At 40.2% G+C, this 21,528-nt stretch overlaps 1 protein-coding gene across 1 annotated transcript in view; it reads right to left on the bottom strand.

Annotated features, from left to right (window-relative positions):
* Window positions 1–21,528, bottom strand: part of lekr1 (leucine, glutamate and lysine rich 1) — a 213,687-nt gene that overhangs the window by 86,071 nt on the left and 106,088 nt on the right. The window contains exon 3 of the mRNA XM_060833918.1: window positions 20,787–21,001. Coding sequence (XP_060689901.1) covers window positions 20,787–21,001 — 215 coding nt within the window. The remainder of the gene's footprint in view (window positions 1–20,786; window positions 21,002–21,528) is intronic.

Below are 21,528 nucleotides of genomic sequence, written 5' to 3'. Positions count from 1 at the left end.
CATAGAATTAAGAAGTACCAAACAATTACACATATTTCTGATCCTGACTATGCACGTTGTAACTATTTGACTTGTGACAATGTTGCTCCATTAATAAGGTTATATTGTCCTTGGGTTTTTTTTATCAGAGGGGTCATAAACACAGAGTTGCCGAGAGATCTGGCTTAGATGGGTTTTAGGGCCAATTTCATTATAGCTAACAGATAGACACTGCCTCAGTCAAAAGACTTTTAAGTTTAAAAAACACTTGTACAATGAAAGGCGAGCGGGTAATTCTCCCAGCTCAGCTTTTCCCTGGTTTGGTTTGGTTTGGTTTTAGCAATCTGGCTGTTCAGAGAATGCAGTCAGTCAGTTTTGAGGTTTCTGGGCAAAGAGACAGCTACATGGAAGAATGTGTTCCATGCTAAATCTCTCTGCCATCTCTCTCACTCTCTCCCCTTTGTAACACCCTGTGTTTGATTTTTCCTTTTTTGCCAAAGGGTGTTTATGATAATTGTTCCAAGTAGTTGGAACAGTATCATTAAGTTGTGATAGTCTGTTTGGTTTTCGGATAGGTTATATTATTCTTTATTCTGTTCTCTTTTGTTTGTGTTTCAATCGGTAATTTTGTAAATAAATTCTGTTTTGTTAAAACTAAGTGGATGGACCTGCTGCATCCCTCCTGGAATATCTGCTTACACCTGCTTAAAACAACTAGCAAAGTTAGGGTCTGGGCTGCTTTCTTTGAGGGGGTCTGGCCTGGTCCATAACAGACTACCACCTTATTAGGTCTTAAACATCTGAAATCAATGACTATGTCTTTTCCCTCAGCATTTTTGCCTGAAATGTTTGGAACAAATTTCAGGTTCCGTCCTCTTGATAAGGGTTTGATTCAATGTGCACCAGTTGATTTAATTGTAAATTGTCTCAGTGCTTCCTGTTAGCTTCTGATTGCTCGTTTATTGAGGTTGCTTGTCCCAGAACATCTTGTCTTCTTTGGCTTTCAAACATCAATGGAACAAAATGCAGCCAGAAAACAAATCTGATGGAAATGGAAAATGTAGTACTAAGTGAAACTTGATTGCAAAAAAAACTATGGACTCTGGAAAGGCCCTCATGGATTGAAAAATGACATTAGTAACATGTCTGTTGAAGAAACCATGGCAACAGAAAGGAGAAAACTGTAGGCCAGTTATCTTAACATCTGACATGGTAAAAATGCTACAATCCATCATAAAATAGGCAATAAAAGGACACTTACAAAATTATAATATAACCAGGTAGAATCAGCATGGTGTTACAAAAGAGAAATTGTGTTTCACTAAGTAACAAGCAGAGTGGACAAAGGAGAAGCTTAAGCCGAAACGTTGACTTTCCTGCTCCTCAGATGCTGCCTGACTGCGCTATTCCAGCATCACACTCTGACTCTGATCTGCTGTATCTGCAGTGCTCACTTTCTCCAAAGGAGAAGCTACACATGTGGTTTCAAAGGAGACTTAAAATACTTGCAAAACACACAACGTTAAGAGTACAATATTTTCTACAATTCTCCAATTGCACAACATTTGCTGAATAATGCTAAATGTGTGAAGAATAATGTTGGCAACCAATTTAGGATTGTCAGTCACGATTGCATTGCAATATGTCATCTTGCGGGTTCAAGATGAAAAGTTTTTAAAAAATGTATCTTTTTTTAGCAATATTCAAAAATTTTGATCACTATTAAGATCAGCTTCTGATAATAATAAAATTGTTAGGAACTGCTTCAGAATGGCAGTTCTTGGGCCCAACAATGTAAACACAGGGACCAATTTGCTAAACATAATGATGATGATAGCATAAAAAGGCGACCCGATTAGAAATATCTAAGCACTTACGATGACTAAAGAAGAAATTATCAACCAAGCCAAACAGTTAGAATAACATACATAAACCAATTCAGGTCAAACTAAAGATTACGTGTGACATCTGGTGGAGCTAAAAGGCACACAAAACCATAAAAAAACTTTTATAATATGTTTAAAAGGTAAACTAAACTTCTGTCCAAGTTATTCTTTCCACCACTTGTCTATTTAATTCCTAAAAACATTTCTTTGCTATTCCTTTGGTGAGAGTGCTCAGTGTCATTATGTTAGTTTTGATGGGTCATAATAACTTTCTTTTACTAAAAGAATGATTTCATTGTTGATTCAGAGTGTCTGCATAAAGCCCACCTGCAGGGACATCAGCTCTTAAATTTAAATTCAAACAATTTCACAGGCATGAGTATTTCACAATCTTGGTTGAGTCCATTAACCTTAAGTTCCCAACAAACAAAATCTCACAATAACTTAGTAGTTTTAATACTTTCACTTATTGTCCTTACATTTTAGTTGGTAAATCACAACCACAATAAGGTTGAAAAAAATAAATATAAAATAGCTTTCCACAGGGCTATGCAGCTGTAGGAATTTGAATAAAGGATATGGACAGAAAATCATTCCAAGTGAATTTGGGCATTTGTAAAGGATTGAGCACAGACAGCTGTAACTAGGATAATATAAAAATCTGGAAACATTCACATTAATTAAAGGAAACAAATTTATCATTTGTTTTATAATATGCAAAAATGCTGATGCAGTTTTATTGTCCAAAACAGATTGTATTTAAATGCTTCAAATAGGTTTTTAAAACAATCATTCAGTGATTCAGGTGAAACATTGAGCTCGCATGAAAAGCCTGGAATAATTGGGAAAATGCTACTCTATTCCTCAGTGAATTGCCAGTTGCTGAAAAAAAGTCGATGAAAATCTATGGGTTAGTTGTTTAGAAGAGTAAGGCGAAAGCAAGGACTGCAGATGTTAGAGATTAGGGTCAGGATTAGAGTGGTGCTGGAAAAGCACAGCGGGTCAGGCAGCATCAGTGGAGCAGGAAAATCAACAGTTTAGGCGGATCCCTTCATCAGGAATCTTTCAGGCAGGAGCCCTGATGAAGGGTGCCTGCTCGAAGCATTGATTTTCCTGCTCGTTTAGAAGAGTAAGTCAATTCTGCACAAGACAAGAGCATAATGAAAAAGTAAAGCAGATTATATCTGGAAGGAATAGAATGTTTAGTAACTGTTATAGAACAACCTTGATTATCTAAACTGATAAGGATGGGGAATATTTTGTTCGGATAACTGATCTAATCGTAAACAAGCAGTAATTTATGAGTGCTGGTTATCCAAACATGCCTCAGTTATCCAGCAATGCATGCCATAATGTCATTTGACTAATAACTGTATGTCAAGTTGCCTAATGCTGTTTTTATGGGACCTTGAGATTTTGTTCAGATAATCCGAAATTCCGATAATTGATGTTCGAATAGTAGAGGTTTCTCTGTATATAGTTTTAGCAACGAAGACTTCATTAGTTTTAACATGTTATTGCTTCCTTAAAGGCAATATTTGAATGCATGAGGGTATTCTTAATACAATCATTAAATTAGTGGCACAAAAAGAGAAAAACAAGTTTTATCTAGTCACTATTACTAAGATGTAGTTGTAAAGTGACCAAGGAATAAAATACTCCAAAAGCACTTAACTTTTAGAAAAGATAGGTATTAACACCCGTGTAACTCATTCCTAATCTGCATAAGCTGGTGTTGGGTGATTTTTAACTTTGTTCATCACAGTCCAACACCAGCACCTCCAAATCATGACTACTGGAATACCTTAACAATTAAAAAAAAACCTCTATTAGGTCACTTCTTAGACAAGCCCATTGACTCTGTTCTGTCAAATTCCTGCAAGAAAATCTCTATCTAATTTTAGAAACGTGGTCCGTGTGAATGGAAAGTTAGCCCACTTCTTTAAACTCAGGGCACCCTTCAATCAAAGTGGCACTGTTAATCTACTCCTCCCAAAATGGAAATTCAAAAATAGCTGCATATATAATTGAAGATGTTTAAACAGGGTGCTGTTTCTAAATCCATCATTTTCATCAAACTGTGAGCTTACGAAGTTAAAAATCACACAACGCCAGGCTCCTTCATAACCTAGTGCTTCCAAGTAAACCTGTTGGACTATAATCTGGTGTTGTGTGATTTTTAAGTTTGTACACTCCAGTCCAACACTGACACCTCCAAATCGTGTATTTACAAACTTAGTGCAACCAACCTCCTGCTAATCTGTTGATAAATATGCCCCAGAATCGCAGAATGAGGTGCAGAGTGTGGCGCATGTATAGAATGAGCTACCAGAGGATGTGGTGGAAGTGGGTACAATTCAAACATTTAAAAGATGTCTGAATGGGTATATGAATAGTAAGGGTTTAGAGGGATATGGGCCAAATGTTAGCAAATGGGACTAGGTAAGATGGGACGTCTGGTTGCTGGGACAAGTTGGACAAAAGGGTTCTCTTCTATAGCTCGTTCCATACACACACAAGCCTCTTGTTTAAAAAAAGTCTGTCAGAAATGAACTGTAAATTTTACAGCTCCTCAAATACATGAAGAACAAATATTCAAAGGCATTAAATAGATTCAGCTTAGAGATAATAGTTATTTAAAATGATCATACATTTGGACCCAATTAAAATATTGAACAGACACTAAAGGTTGAAAGTAAAACCAGTGTTCTTATCTCTAAACAAAGCACACCTATTCTTTTATCATCTCAGTAAACAGCTTGTCTTTTGCTTTTTATGAATGTTCTTACAAATGCTTTAAAAGAACACTTGGTGACCCAATCGATTTGAATGCATTGTTTCTTGTTATATTGCACCTTTTCAGTGATAACATAATTATAGCGTTCACACAGCCTATGGCTTTCTTATCTTGTCTTTTTCAGTGGTTTAGTCTGTACGAATTGACAAGACAAATATCATTGGATTTTAATGATCATATCACTTTTGTAATTCAATTTTTCAACTAAAATTTTACAAGAGAGGCAAAGTGTAATTGTAGGTATTTGGAAACCTAATTATAAGTACTTAGAAACCATTTACTTCACAAAAACCATCCAAAAGGTAAAACCAAGCACAGCAATTTTTGTAATTAATCAAAATGTCTTAAGACATTAGAATACATTCAAGGGTTTCCAGGAGCAAGCTTAAAAATCTTTGTATATAATCAAGGAGAAATTTTCATGAATTTTCCATGAGTCTAGCAAGAGCTTATTTTGTTTTGCTTTTTGTCATCTTGATTCAAGAACCTTAAGGATGGCTAATAGTCGTGCGCAAGATTGACCCATCTAATGGATAAGATGAGGATGGATGAGCATGTTGGTCTTTTCCTTTTGAATGTTCACAAAGGGCTTTTAATCATAGCATTCACCAAGAAGATAATGACAGGCAGTTTTCCCTTAATTCAAAGACTTGGATGGCACTCTGCCAAATAAAGCATCCACCTCATTGCTCCAAAAGGTAGCTTAATCCTACGTGACATTAAAGTTTCAGAAGCTGTTTTAGCTATGTAGGACTCTGACTGTATTCCATCTGCTGCTTCTTTGCCCACTAGTCTAGCCTGTCCAAAGCCTTCTACAGCCTCCCCACTTCCTCAACACACCTGGTCCTTCAACCTATCTTTATGTCATCCACAAACTTAGCAACAATGTTCTCAGTTCGTTTTTGTCCAGATGCTAATAGCTATCTATCAGTTTCTAAAAGTAACAATCTGTGTAAAGACCCGTCTCCTCCAAATCTGCCCTCTAAGATTTCCATCTCTGAATCTTTTTAATGTACAATCAATCCTTTATTATTTTAAGCCTAATTAAGCAAGTTAATGCCTTTCGATAGTTACCCTTTGTCATAGATCTCACAGTATAAACAAAATCTTCCAACAAAATCCAACGAACACAGTCTGCAGATTTCTCAGCAATAAACCCAGACAAGCAGACAAAACATGTCCAGAAACCAAGCCACTCTCCCGTACATCAAAGGCACCTCAGAAATGACTGCCAGACTACTCAGACCTCTTGGCAACATGGTGGCTCACAAACCCACCAACACATTAAAACAGCAGCTAATGAACTTTAAAGACCTTGCACAGACAACAAGCAAAACTAATGTAATTTACAAAATACCATGCAAGGTCTGTAACAAACACTACATTGGACAAACAGGCAGAAAACTAGCCACCAGGATATATGAACATCAACTAGCCACAAAATGACCCTCTCTCACTAGTATCCTTACAGACAGATAAGGAAGGACAACACTTCGACTGGGACAACACATCCATCCTAGGACAAGCCAAACAGAGACATGCAGAAGAATTCCTAGAAACATGGCATTCCAACTGGAACTCAACCAACATTGAGTTAGACCCTACCTACCAGCCCCTGAGAAAAAGAACAGGAAATGACATCACCACTTGAAATGACATCACCAGCCCAAAGAAACCCAAACATACAAATAGAAAGCAGGAATAAGCAGCAGTGCTTTGCCTGGAGGCCTACTGAAGATGTTACTTAGTAGGGTGACGAAATGTCTGGAAATGACCTTACAGCTCAGCGAGCAAACCTACATCCAGAACCCTTACCTGAGCTACAAATCTTCTCAAAACTCGCTAAAGCTCTAGGCAGCTTACAAGCACCTCTTCTCTGATGAATACCGAATAAGGTCACAGGTCTAGAAGAATGCTCTGATTTTGCTTCAGTTTTTGTAAGCTCTTCATGAAACAATGGAACAGGTTCAGTTCCATCAAGCATAGGAGTTGAGAGGTCATGTTGCGGCAGTACAGGACATTGGCCACTTTTGGAATATTGTGTACAATTCTGGTCTCCCTTCTACAGGAAGGATGTTGTGGAATTTGAAAGGGTTCAGAAAAGATTTACAAGGTTGTTGTCATACAGTCATAGAGTCATAGAGATGTACAGCATGGGATCAGACCCTTCAGTCCAACCCGTCCATGCCAACCAGATATCGCAATCCAATCTAGTCCCACCTGCCAGCACCCGGCCCATATCCCTCTAAACCCTTCCTACTCATATACCCATTCAAATGCCTCTTAAATGTTGCAATTATACCAGCCTCCACCACATCCTCTGGCAGCTCATTCCATACACTTACCACCCTCCGTGTGAAAAAGTTGCCCCTTAGGTCTCTTTTATATCTTTCCCCTCTCACCCTAAACCTACGCCCTCTAGTTCTGCATTCCCCGACCCCAGGGAAAAGACTTTGTCTATTTATCTTATCCATGCCCCTCATAATTTTGCAAACCTCTATAAGGTCACCCCTCAGCCTCTGATGCTCCAGAGAAAACAGCCCCAGTCTGTTCAGCCTCTCCCTGTAGCTCAGATCCTCCAACCCTGGCAACATCTTTGTAAATCTTTTCTGAACCCTTCCTTTCAAGTTTCACAACATCTTTCCGATAGGAAGGAGATCAGAATTGCACGCAATATTCCAAAAGTGGCCTAACCAATGTCCTATACAGCCACAACATGACTTCCCAACTCCTGTACTCAATATTCTGGCAAATAAAGGAAAGCATACCAAACACCTTCTTCACTATCCTATCTACCTGCGACTCCACATTCAAGGAGCTATAAACCTGCACTCCAAGATCTCTTTGTTCAGCAACACTCCCTAGGACCTTACCATTAAGTGTATACGTCCTGCTAAGATTTGCTTTCCCAAAATGTAGCACCTCGCATTTATCTGAATTAAACTCCATCTGCCACTTCTCAGCCCACTGGCCCATCTGGTCCAGATCCTGTTGTAATCGGAGGTAACCCTCTTCGCTATCCACTACACCTCCAATTTTGGTGTCATCTGCAAACTTACTAACTGTACCTCTTGTGCTCGCATCCAAACCATTTATGTAAATGACAAAAAGTAAAAGGCCCAGCACCGATCCTTGTGGCACTCCACTGGTCACAGGCCTCCAGTTTGAAAAACAACCCTCCACTACCACCCTCTGTTTTCTACCTTTGAGCCAGTTCTGTATCCAAATGGCTAGTTCTCCCTGTATTCCATGAGATCTAACCTTGCTAATTAGTCTCCCATGGGGAACCTTGTCGAACGCCTTACTGAAGTCCATATAGATCAGATCTGCTTCTCTGCCCTCATCAATCTTCTTTGTTACTTCTTCAAAAAACTCAATCAAGTTTGTGAGACATGATTTCCCACGCACAAAGCCATGTTGACTATCCCGAATCAGTCCTTGCCTTTCCAAATACATGTGCATCCAGTCCCTCAAGCTTCCCTCCAAGAAATTGCCCACCACCGAGGTCAGGCTCACCAGTCTATAGTTTCCTGGCTTGTCTTTACCACCCTTCTTCAACAGTGGCATCATGTTTGCCAACCTCTAGTCTTCTGGCACCTCACCTGCAACTATCGATGATACAAATATCTCAGTAAGAGGCCCAGCAATCACTTCTCTAGCTTCTCACAGAGTTCTCGGGTACACCTGATCAGGTCCTGGGGATTTAACCACTTTTATGTGTTTCAACTTATTCAGCACTTCCTCCTCTGTAATCTGGACATTTTGCAAGATATCACCATCTATTTCCCTACAGTCTATATCTTCCATATCCTTTTCCACAGTAAATATCTGTGCAAAATATTCATTTAGTATCTCCCCCATTTTCTGTGGCTCCACACAAAGGCCGCCTTGCTGATCTTTGAGGGGCCCTATTCTCTCCTTGGTTACCCTTTTACCCTTAATATATTTGGAAAAACCCTTTGGATTCTCCTTAATTGCATTTGCCAAAGCAATCTCATGTCCCCGTTTTGCCCTCCTGATTTCCCTCTTAAGTATACTCCTACTTTCTTTATACTCTTCTAAGGATTCACTCGATCTATGCTGTCTATACCTTCTTTTTCTTAACCAAACCCAGAATTTTTTTAGTTATCCAACATTCCCTATACCTACCAGCCTTCCCTTTCACCCTGACCGGAATATGCTTTCTCTGGATTCTTGTTATCTCATTTCTGAAGGCTTCCCATTGGGGGTTTGAGGGCTGAATAGGCTGGGGCTGTTTTCCCTGGAATGTTGGAGGCTGAGGGATGTCCTTATCGAGGTTTATAAATTCATTAAGGGCATGGATGGAGTAAATAGACAAGATCTTTTCCCTGGGGTGGAGGAGTCAAGAACAAGAGGGCATAGGCTTAGAGAAAGAGGGGAAAAATTTAAAAGGAACCTAAGGGGCAACGTTTTTACACAGAGGGTGGTGTGTGTATGGAATGAGCTGCCAAAAAAAGTGGTGGAGGCTGGTACAGTTACATTTAAAAGGCATCTGGATGGGTATTTGAATAGGAAGGGCTTTTAGATTAGATTACACTTTAGATTACACTTTTAGATTAGATTACACTTACGGTGTGGAAACAGGCCCTTCGGCCCAACAAGTCCACACCGACCCGCCGAAGCGAAACCCACCCATACCCCTACATTTACCCCTTACCTAACACTACGGGCAATTTAGCATGGCCAATTCACCTGACCCGCACATCTTTGGACTGTGGGAGGAAACCGGAGCACCCGGAGGAAACCCACGCAGACACGGGGAGAACGTGCAAACTCCACACACTCAGTCACCTGAGTCGGGAAGTGAACCCAGGTCTCAGGTGCTGTGAGGCAGCAGTGCTAACCACTGTGCCACCGTGCCGCCCACAAAGGGCTTAGAGGGAAACGGGTCAAGTCTGGCAAATGGGACAACATTAATTTACAATATCTGGTTGGCATGGACAAGTTGGACCAAAGGGTCTGTTTCTGTGCTGTACATTTCTATGACTCTATCCATAGGGTCACTAGTCTGAAATCCCAACTCTTCTTCTAATATGGGTAGCGCACGACTCACAGTGACTCTCTTCTTCCACCCCGAGCATCTTGGAAGTTTTTGCCCTTATTGGCACTCTGGACATTGCAACTGTGTCTGCATCCAATCATGGCTACCCAGGTATAACTTGTCACCAACATCTTCATTTTGAAAACCCCTGGATAACCCTGATGGAGTTCAGCCAGAATCTGGCAGCAACGTTTGCTCAGGATAATCATTCTCGATATCCATAGTAATATGCCATCCTCTACTGGATGGTCTCTCCTGATCTAAAAAGGTTTCAATTCTGGTTTTGACAGCACTTTGACTTCCCCTATCACCGCCAGCTGTTTCAGTTTTACAAGGGCTGGATCTTTCTGTGTCCAAAGTTTGACATTATCAGCTGTGACCGAACCTGTCTCCAGGGAATTTAAAACCATCACAGACTCATCCAGTGGCAGAATCACTAGCGGTGTGTCTGCCAGCAAGAGGAAGCTCAACACATCCAACTGGTAGTTATATGCACTTAGTATTACAGCCCACAGCTGAATACAGCCTGAAGTTATGGGTAGCACTGCCTTGTACTTTTTAAGCAGACCTAGCAGGGGCCAGTGGCCCGTTATTATTACAAATTTACGTTTGTAAAAATATTGGTGGAACTTCCTGACTCCAAATATGCCCACCAAACCTTCCTTCTCTGTCTGGGCGTATTCACGCTCTACATTAGCCAAGTCCTGCATGCATATGCTTTTGGGCATTCCTCTTCACATCGCCATCAATAAACTAAAACTACCCCAATGCCATACGTGGAGACATCACATGTCAATACCAGATCATAGTGTGCCAACATCTTTGAGGATGATAGCTGTTTCTTCGCTTCCCTGAAATAATAGCTTGGATATGTGATTATTTCCAAGGCTGACCTTTTTTCAGATTTGATACAAAGGTGCCAAGATGGGGGCACCTGGCATGAACATAGCAAGCCCAAGGAAAGACGTAAGCTCTGGTACAGATGTGGGAGCCAGGACACATTTGATCACCCTCACTTTATCTTCCAACGGATGTAAACAGGTCTTGTCAATTCTGTAGCCCAAGCAGGATGCTTGGAACACACATTTTTCCTTCCTAAGGCATATGCTTGCCTGGGACAAATGTCTAAGGACTATGTCCATGTTCTCTAAATGCTCCTATTGATCTTCCTTGTTACTAGCAGGTCATCCAGATAAATGGTAACCTGGGGCAGACCTTGTAACATATTCTGTATTGTCCGTTGAAAAATTGCACAGGCTGATGATATTCAAAAAGACAATCTCATATACTGATACAATGAGTATTAAATGTAAAACACCTTGAGGAATCCTCATCTAACCGCAAATACAAGTATACATGGCATATGACCGGCTTTGTGAAAGACAGCTTCCCTACCAGATCCGCATATACATCGTCTATGCGAAGGATTGAGAATTTATCCAGCTGTGAAAAGTGATTTACTGTTTGTTTAAAATTGCCACAAAGACGAACCAACCCGTTGATCTTCACAATTGGTACAGCCAGTGCTGCCCATACCACAGACTGGATTGGTTTGATGATTCCTTTGCTTTCCAGCCTTTTGATTCCTGCCTCTGGAAATGGCACTGGGCAGACCTTGTAGAATTGTGGAATTGCTTCTTGGTCAACATATAAGGTAGCCTTCGCTCCTTTGATAGTACACAGATCTTTCTGAAAGATGTTCAGGTATTTAACTACAACTTCACTCAGGCAGTTATTTTCAAAATGTTGAGCCAATCCAGGTGAATCTTTCTCAACTGATTTTGCCCCATTAAGTTTGGGCCCGAGCCTTTTACTACAATCAAAAGCAACTGAACCAGCTGTTTCTCATAAGAGACCAGAATCGATATTGTACCTTTAATCTGTAAAGATTCCCTGGTATAGGTTCTCAATCTAGCCAAAATCTTGCGCAACGTAACAGTTGGAGTCCAGAGCAAATTTTGTTAAAGACTGGCTCTGTGATTGATAAAATGACCATGCCAGTATTAGAACTGGGTGATCATTTAACCAGATTTTTATTTTAACTGGTTCTGATTTGGATGTTGCTAAGCAATTTAACTGTTCCAAACTTGATGTTGGTGGACTTTCCAGGGTGTGCACTCTCCAGGATACCAGCTTGTGAATTCTGTTACTCAATTTAGGTCTAATGGGATTCTTTTGCTGTCTCAAGTCTGAATACAGAGGAACCTCAATTCTGCAAAGGACATGGGCAGGGAGTATTTCGTTCAGTTAATCGAATTGCATAGTTCAGTCGAGCATCAGGACTTTACGATCTTGCCTGACAATCTGATATTTGGGTGATCGAGTGCTGGATAATCAAGGTTCCTCTGTACTGGCAGCAGTTTACAATGGCTTGCCAGCTTGCATCCTGAAGGAAACTTTAATTGTTTGGCTTTGTTTTGGCGTTTTGTTGTGGTCTGACCTCTGTTCAGGACATGTCCTGAGTGAGGCTATATATTTGTCTTCATTCAAGTGGTGCTCCTGAAGCTGAGTCGGCCTGGTGAGATTGTCCACTTCCATTCCCTGTAACTCATATGTTCCACTTGCCACATTTTCCAGTTATAGTTATAGTGCCTGTTTGAAGTCCTGTTGGGCTTTAGCTGCTAAGCACTTTTGCATGGTTACATCATTAATCCCAAATATCAAATGGTCTCTCAGCATCCTCTCAGGGTTAAACCAAAGGCACATGCCTCTGCCAGTGACATTAACTGAGCGAAAATCCCAATGTGGATTCACTAGTTCTCAAATTGCCAAGTAAAACTGATAGCATCTCAGAATTAGAGGAGGCTTCGGGTCACAATATTCCTTAACTAAGTCTGTCAACTCTTGAAAGGTTTTAGTATCCAGTGCCTTAGGAAACGTTAGGCTCCTAATTACTAAAAAAAAACTGTGGGTCCACTAACTGTCAGGAGAATTACTTGTTGCTTTTCCCAATGTAATCTGCCCAGAAAAGAAAACATTCTTTCCACAAGCTGGGCCAAGTATTTGACAGCAGGATAAAACAAGTCAATCTTCCCAAATAATGGCATAATAAATGCTCACTCCAACTCAAAGATGACTGTTGTGAGTAAATTTCTCCAGGACTGTGCATTTTTCTCATCGCCACTGAAATAACTCCATAGAGACTGGTATCCTGTCACTAAGTCAGCCTTTATTTACAGGTGGAGAGCCCTTGACACTGCTCTAGCTCCCTCAGAGCCAGCTCTCAGAGTGAACAGAACTTCTGACACTCCTGTTTATACCTGTCAGCTAGGGCTCCCTGATCAGACCAGATTAACAGCCCCAATCAGGGAACTTATATTCTATATGAGTTAAACAAATAATAATCACTACACTTGCAAAGCTGCATACTTTCACAATTATTTAGTCAATGTTTAGAACTTACATGCTGCAAACTAGCTTAGGATAAATAAAATTAGAAAGATTAATGAGTGGATCAAAAATTGGTGTGGGAGAAATGGATTTCAATTCCTGGTTCACTGGCATCAGTTCTGGGAAAACGTTTAAGCTATGTCTTTGGAACAGTCTTCACCTAAATCATGCTGGGGCTAGTTTTTTTTTCTGGTGATTTACAAATCAGGACAGCAGACTAGGTCATTGAAATAGATAGTGTAGGTTAGTGATCAAGTTTGGGAAGATTTGGTAAATTAAGCAGAGAAGACAAGGAAGAGATCACTTTTGGAATACTATGTGTGTTTTACTGACATAGGAAGGATGTTGTGAAACTTTAAAGGCTTCAGAAAAGATTCACAAGGTGGTTGCCAAGGTCAAAGGGTTTGAGCTATAAGAATAGGCTGAATAAGCTGGAGCTGTTTTCCCTGGCACGTCGGAGGCTGAGGGGTAACCTTATAGAGGTTTATAAAATCATGAGGGGCATGGACAGGATAAATAGACAAAGTCTTTTCCCTGGGGTGGTGGAGTCCAGAACTAGAGGACATAGGTTTAAAGTGAGATGGGAAAGATTTAAAAGGGATTTAAGGGGCAACTTTTTCGTGCAATGGGTGGTACGTGTATGAAATGAGCTGCCACAGGAAGTGGTGGAGGTTGGTACAATTACAACATTTGAAAGGCACCTGGATAGGTATATGAATAGCAAGGGTTTGGAAGGATATGGGCTAAATGCTGACAGGTGGGACTAGATTAAATTAGGATATCTGGTCGCAAGGACAAGTTGAACCAAAGGATCTGTTTCCATGCTGTATAGCTCTATGATTCTCTGAGTCTGAGAGAGCAAGGTAGCAAGTAATAATGGACTTAGTGACCATAGTGTGACAAGAAGGATGTACAGAGTATACAAAGTTGGCAATGGTACAACCAAAACTATCTTAGTTCTGGAGACCAACGTGCAGAATCAGTTTGGGCAAGATGAGAAACAGCAAAGGTAGGTAGTCAGGGAGGGAGTAGAAAGGGAGTGATTTATGGGATCATTAAAAGCAACTATATTGTAGGATGGGGAGTACAGGACGAGATGAGGAGGAATTTCTTCTCTCAGTCAGTGGAGTGTCTTTGGAACTCCTTGACACAGAGAGCTGTGGGGACAGAGCCCTGGTGTATATTTAAGGCTGAGATAGATAGAATTTTGATTAGTTATGGAATCAAAGGTTATGGGAAAAATGCAGGAAAGTGGACATGAGGAATAGCCGACCAGCCAGTGAAGCAGTCTTAAGAGGCCGAACAGCCTACCCTGCTCCAATTTATTACGCCCTTATGGTCTTATAGGAAATAATGATGGCTTCTGAGACAGGTACGACAATAATCATAGGTGATGTTAATCTGTGTTTAGACTGAGAAATCAGATTGGTTTTGGACTGACAATGATTAGTTCCTAGAATGTTTACCGGACAATTTGTTTGAGAGCAGCATGTTGTCAGGCCATCCAGGAAGCAGGCTACACTCTCAGTAATGGTGCTACTCAGTAACAGTGATCATTATGACCTGACCTGCACATCTTTGGACTGTGGGAGGAAACCGGAGCACCCGGGGGAAATCCACGCAGACACGGGGAGAATGTGCAAACTCCGCAGATGTGCAGGTCATGTGAATTGGCCATGCTAAATTGCCCATAGCGTTAGGTGAATTAGTCAGAGAGAAATAGGTCTGGGAGAGGGGGGTTACTCTCTGGAGGGTCATTGTGAACTTGTTGGGCTAAAGGGCCTGTTTCCACACTATAGTGGAATCTAATCTAATTCCACAAAGTTGAACAGCAAATCAGAAGATTGGGCAATAATGTAAAAAAGAGCAAAGGAAGAAAAATCAAAATACAACAGAAAGCTAGAAACATAAAAATAAATAGTAAAATACAACTTAAATCAAATTGTAATAGTTTGTATAAGTATTTGAGTCGGCAGAGACTAATCAACTTAGTGTTGGTCCTCTAAACAGAGAGAGAGAGTCTGATGAATTATTAAGGCCAAATAAGGAAATGGCAGATGAACTGAACACATACTGTGCATTTGTTTTCATTGCAGAGTATTTTGCTAACATCCCAAAAATAATTGTGAATTAGACTGTGAAAGGGAGGGAGGGACCTACAACAATTACAATCACCCAGAAAGGGTACAGAGAAAATTCCTGTTAAGTTAAATCTGACAAGCTCCCTATCCCTGATGGATTTCAGCCAGGGTGTTAAAAGAAGTGAGTGCTGAGATAGTAGATGCATTATTTTGATTTACAAAGAAAAAAATCCCTAGATTCTAGAAAGGTCCCTTTAGATTGGAAAATAGTATGACTGTGATATTCAAGAAAGCTCAAGACAAAAACAAGAATTGTCATCGAGAAAATGCTAAAGACTATTATTAAGGTAGTTGTAGCAGGGCACTCAGAAAATCTTTGCTCAATCTGAGACAGTCAACATGATATTGTGTAGGAACATCATGCTTGCATCATTCATTAGCATTCTTAAAGGAAGTGACAAGCAACATAGATAAAGGGGATCCAATTGATATACTGTACCTGGATTTCCAGAAGGCACTTGATAAAATGTTACATTAAAGATTACTCAGCACATGTGACACATGTGGGTAACAAATTAACATGGAAAGAGTATTAGTTAAATAATAGGAAGCAAAGGTAAACATTAATGGGTTGTCTTGGGGTTGGCAGGATGTGACGAGTGCCTCAAAGATCACACTAGGGCCTCAATAATTTAAAACTGGCATCAATGATTCGCATGAAGGGATGAAATTGACTATTTAATGACTATTAAATTTATTGATGTTACAAAGTAAATTGTGATGAAGATGTTAAGTGAGTGGGCAAAAGTTTGGCAGATTGACAATATGGAAAATGTGAATGTGTCCATTTGCAGTAAGAATAGAAAAACATCATATTACTTAAATTGAGAGATGCAGAACTCTTAAGTACAGACTGTCCTGGAGATGAATCACAGAAAGTTAAAATGCAGATACAACAAGTGATAAGGAAGGCAAATGGAACAGTGTCTTTTAATGCAAGGGAAAATAAATTAAAAATAGTGGTGTTTTGCAATAGTTGTACAGAGGATTGGTGAGGCTTCATCTAATTTACTGTCCACAGCATTACTCTCTTCATTTAGAAAAGATTGGTTGGGTTATATCCATTAGTGGCCTTATTGAAACACAAGGGGACTGGACAGGGTTGATGATGAAAGGATGTTACAACTGTGGGAGAACAAAGAAATGGGGGACACAGTTTAAAAATAAGTGGTCTTTCATTTAAGATTGAGCTGAGGAGAATTTTTTTTCTCTGAGTTACAACTTTATAGAATTCTCTTCCCAAGATAACAGTGGAAGCAGGGTCATTGAACACTCTTAAGGAAGAAATAGATAGGTTTTTGACTAAAAAGGGAGTTCAAATCACAATCAGATTGGCCATAATTGTTTGAATAGATAAACAGACTAGAGGGACTCCTGCTCCTTGTATATGTGTTCGCATGCATGCTCATTTGTCAAATGCACAAAACTACCTTTCCAAGTGAAGCTCAAGATTCAGCACCTATTCTTTAATTAACCTATTACCTGCTAAGTGGAAAAGACAGTTGTAAAACTTTGTCCTGCACACATTTAAAACTTTTCTGCTTTATTAAGTGATATCTGACCACTAATGGCAATCTGTCAGTGGGTACAGTGAATTTATTCAGTTTTCACCAGAAACAGCTTTGAGCCAATTTCATTTATATTTTGTTTCATAGAACATATTGTTTATTCCAGACACAATGTTCAATTTCAACATTCTTGGAAGCTTTTGATGCTAATTTGCACACATTTAAGTAATTTTTTGTAGGTTTGTTTTCAGAATAACTTTAAAGACACATAGGGCTGAATCTTATCTTTTCGCCAAATCAAAGTTATATTGTGTCTTATGGAGAGATTTCCTACTAGGCCAAGGAAGCTTTTTCCAGCTTCATCGTACCACACAATATTCCCAGAATAACTTACCACTCAGTAGATATCTGTCAAAAGACCAGCTTCCCATGCAGCTACATCAATGCAGCCTCAACATTTCGGTGAGACCTAAAGCATCAAAATCCCTTTGCCGATTGCCTTTCCTATTAACCCACCCAACCTGTGTACATGAGCCTGCTCCTGCCCAACTGTCCTCCCAAGCCATATAAGCTGACCATGCCACATGTGGTAATACATTGTCCCCCAGATTTTGAAGCTAGCATGTACCTGACCTTAGATGAAGCCCCTCCCTCATGACCCACAACCCTTTCATGCTTTTTCATATAGTACCATATGTTGCAGATTGTTGCCTCCCTTCACAATTGTCATCACTCTTTCCCTACGGCCTGCCTCAATCCCAAGGAATAGCTTGCTAAGTCTCTTCTCCACAAGAATGAACTCCATTTCTCCTCTGACCACTCCCATTCCTTTTGAGTGACCAAACTATACAGCCCCAGATCAGAAGTGCCAACACCGCTGACAATAATTGTACATCTCTCGACCATGTTAGCCTAACCCTCAGACTGGCCACTACAGAAACACCGGACTGACTCTGATCCACTGTCCAGACTGCAGAGACACAGTTTCCTTCAACAAGATCACCCTGACAGGACACTTGACTGTGGCCAATCACCTGCAGAAGTCCTGTGCTAGGACCCCCTGACTATAGGTGCCTCAAATGAACTTCAACGAGGCCTACTCCCTGAGACGTAGAGACATGGCTAACTGGAGATTAACGTAGCATTGTGCCATGCAGTAAGATGTACACTTCCTTGTGTGTGGATTGCTGACAAGCAAGGCAAGTTTGCCTGGTTGCATGAATGCACTACTTGACATGGCAAGGCAAAGCATTGATGCTGCAAGTGTGTAGGTTGGGACTAAGTAAGCAAGTGCTGGAAGAAGAAGTAAACAGCCCTGAGATGCAGCTTGATTCATCAGTGAACTGGGTCTTTGTCTATGTGCACAAGGAATCCCTGCTGCAGTCTTTCAATGCAAATTGCCAGTTTGCCCTGCAATGCAAGTCAGAGAGTTATACAGCATGGAAACAGACCCTTTGGCCCAACTCATCCATGCTGATCAGATATCCAAAACTGATCTGTCCTATTTGCCAGCATTTGGACCATATCCCTCTAAACCTTTCCTATTCATGTACCCATCCAGATTCCTTTTCTGTGTTGTAATTGTACCTGCCTCCATCACTTTTTTCTGGCAGCTTGTTCCATACACATCCCTCTGTGTGAAAAGGTTGCCCCTCAAGCCCCTTATAAATGATTCCCATCTCACTTTAAGCCTATTACACATTCTTGTAAATCTTTTCTGAACACCTTCAAGTTTCACAACATCTTTCCAATAGGAAGGAGACCAGAATTGTACGCAATATTCCAACAGTGGCCTAACCAATGTCCTGTACAGCTGCAACATGACCTCCCAACTCCTGTACTCAATATTCTGACCAATAAAGGCAAGTTTACCAAAGGCCTTCTTCACTATCCTATCTACCTGTGACTCCACTTTCAAGAAACTATGAATATGTACTCCAAGATCTCTTTGTTCAGCAAGACTTCCCAGGATCTTACCATTAAGTGTATAAGTCCTGCCTTGATTTGCCTTTCCAAAATGCCGCACCTCACATTTATCTCAATAAAAAAATCTGGAATTAAGAGTTTAATAATATCTATGAATTGATTTTCAATGTTGGAAAAATCCATCCTGTTCACAAATGCCCTTTAGGGAAGGAAACTGCCACTCTTACCTGGTCTAACCTACATGTGACTCCGGACCCGCAGCAATGCAGGCGATTGAGGATGGGCAATGAATGCTGGCCTAGCTAGTAATGCTCTCATCCATTATCAATTTTCATCAATAAAAAAAAAGTCAGCCTCCAATGTTCCAGTAAAAAATGCCTTCGCCTATTCAGCCTCTCCCTATAGCTCAAACCCTCCAATCCCAACAATATCCCTGTCTGTTTTCAGTGTGCCCTGCTAATGTATCAGATATGTGCCATGATAGTCATGAGGGGTTAGCAAAAGCTGGTGGCAATGTCTGTGAATGAGGGGCATGTGTATTTGGTGCCTGTGCCTCTGCAATGCAGTTTGATTATGCACAAAATGGAGGACCTTTGAAGCAAGTGGTGAACTGAGTCGGTAGATAATCATTCTGGGTCCATGTTGAGCTTTCTCAATGTTCAAATTGTTTAGTGCATTTGGTAAGATAAAAAGCTGAATATTAATGAGGCAAGTTAGCCTATCAACAAGGTATTTAACAATTAATAATTCCACCTTATTTGGCAACTTCCTGCTGGCTAGCAAGGATCATGCAGTGCTGCTTGCCAAGAGCATAAAAGATGAAGTAAGATACTGTTAAGGTGAGCCTTGTCAGAGCATTTGTCTTTTTCTGTCACAAGTCTTGCCATTGTCCAGATGATAAGATTTCACCCATAGAGACAAATGTAGCTATGCAATCGTAAAGTACTCTGGTGGGCGGGGAATCCAGCTAAAGGGCTTTTCCCAAAAATGTCGATTTTCCTGCTCCTCAGATGCTGCCTGACCTGCTGTGCTTTTCCAGCACCACACTCTTGACTCTAATCTCCAGCATCTGCAGTACTCACTTTCGCCTAGATACTGAAACATACCTGTCCATAGGCGGCGAGATTTGAAAACTGCTCAGATTTGGGATGACAACTGGCCAGTAACATTTATGCCACATAAGTACTAGGTAATATCATCATCAAAATGCGAGAATCTAACCATGACTCTTGATATTCAATGGCATTACCATCAGTAAATCCCCCATTATCAACAATGGAGGTTACCATTGATCAAAAATTGAACTGGACCAGCTGTATAAATACAATGGCTGCATAAGCAGATCAGAGGCTGGGAATTCTGCAGTGAGTGACTCACCTCCAGATTCCCCAAAACATGTCTACTATGTACAAGGCACAAGTGAAAGGTATGATAGAATATTCTCCACCTTCCTGGTTGAATTCAGCTTCAATAATACTCAAGATGCTCAAAGTTCTTCAGGACAAAACAGTCGGCTTTAGTAGCACCCATTTGCCACCTTAAATATTCTCTCTTCTACCACAATAAGTGTGTATTGTATACAAGATGCACTACCGTAACTTGACAGCATCTTTCAACCCACAATCTGATCCACTTAGAAGGGCAAGAACAGCAAATGCATGGGCATACCCCCATCTGCAAGTTGCTCTCTAAGTCACAAACCAATCTGATTTGGAACTATATCACTATTCCTTCACTGTCACTGGAGTCAAAATCTATGAACTCCCTCCTTTAACTGTATGGTATATGTGGCTACACCAGTAGGCTGCATCAGTTCACGAAAGCAACTCACCACCACCTTCTCAAGGGCATTTAGGAATGGACAATAAAAACTGGTCTAACTAGAATAAACCAGGACAGATCTTTATGCTGCAAAACAGCACTTCCAGTCACTCAATAGCAGTACTGATGCCATCACAAAGAGGTATACAGAGTGGAGGTTGCCTTTTAACTCATGTTAAAAAGACAACATCCAAAATAATATAAATCTAATGTGTGGAATGCTAGATACAAGCAACATTTAATGCCACAAATTATGTCCAAAGATTTTGTACTTACCTTTCCTTCTTCTGTTGATTATCATTTTTCAGCTGTTCCATGTGCTGTTTCATTGAACAAAGCTCTCTTTGCAACTTTTTTACACGTTCAACGCTTTCACGGTAAAACTCCATTTCTGCTTCCATTCCTTTCAGTTTTTCTTCCATTAATTTGAATTCACGATGTATTAGATAACTGACACCACAATATTTGCAAACTGTCTCATCCTGCGACATCTAAAAACAAGAGTAGCAGGGCGTGGAAACTAAAATTAATCAGAAGATATATCAAAACCATATCATCTAAACTACATAAGAAGTAGTGATTATTTTCAGTCAGTTTATCGAAGTGGTTTCCACATCAATATCAATTACTGCATTACGACATAAATTCCAATCATGACTTTTCACATAAAAGAAGTGTGCATCTCTTAATAAACAAGTCATTGTAATGTTTGCACTACATTTAGACACTAATGCACAAAATTTATACCTTGCTCCAGAATTTGCTGAAATAGCAATATTGATCATGTGAATACTACAGTTTCAAAATTAACTTCCCCAATACTCCAATAAGGTGGAAATGTAATTCAGTTTTCTAACATTGATTATCGTAGCAGGTTGGAATTGTTTGGGTGATGGATAATTAAGAATCCATTCTATAGAAGCAAATACTGTGAATGCTGGATATCTAAAATAAAAAGAATAGAAAATGCTGGAAACTCGTAGCAAGTCCAATGGCATCAATGGAGAGAGAAATAGAG

This window comes from Hemiscyllium ocellatum, chromosome 13 (genome assembly GCF_020745735.1).
Source record: "Hemiscyllium ocellatum isolate sHemOce1 chromosome 13, sHemOce1.pat.X.cur, whole genome shotgun sequence".
In the NCBI taxonomy this organism is placed as follows: domain Eukaryota; kingdom Metazoa; phylum Chordata; class Chondrichthyes; order Orectolobiformes; family Hemiscylliidae; genus Hemiscyllium; species Hemiscyllium ocellatum.
This window is presented reverse-complemented; position numbering and strand designations above follow the sequence as displayed.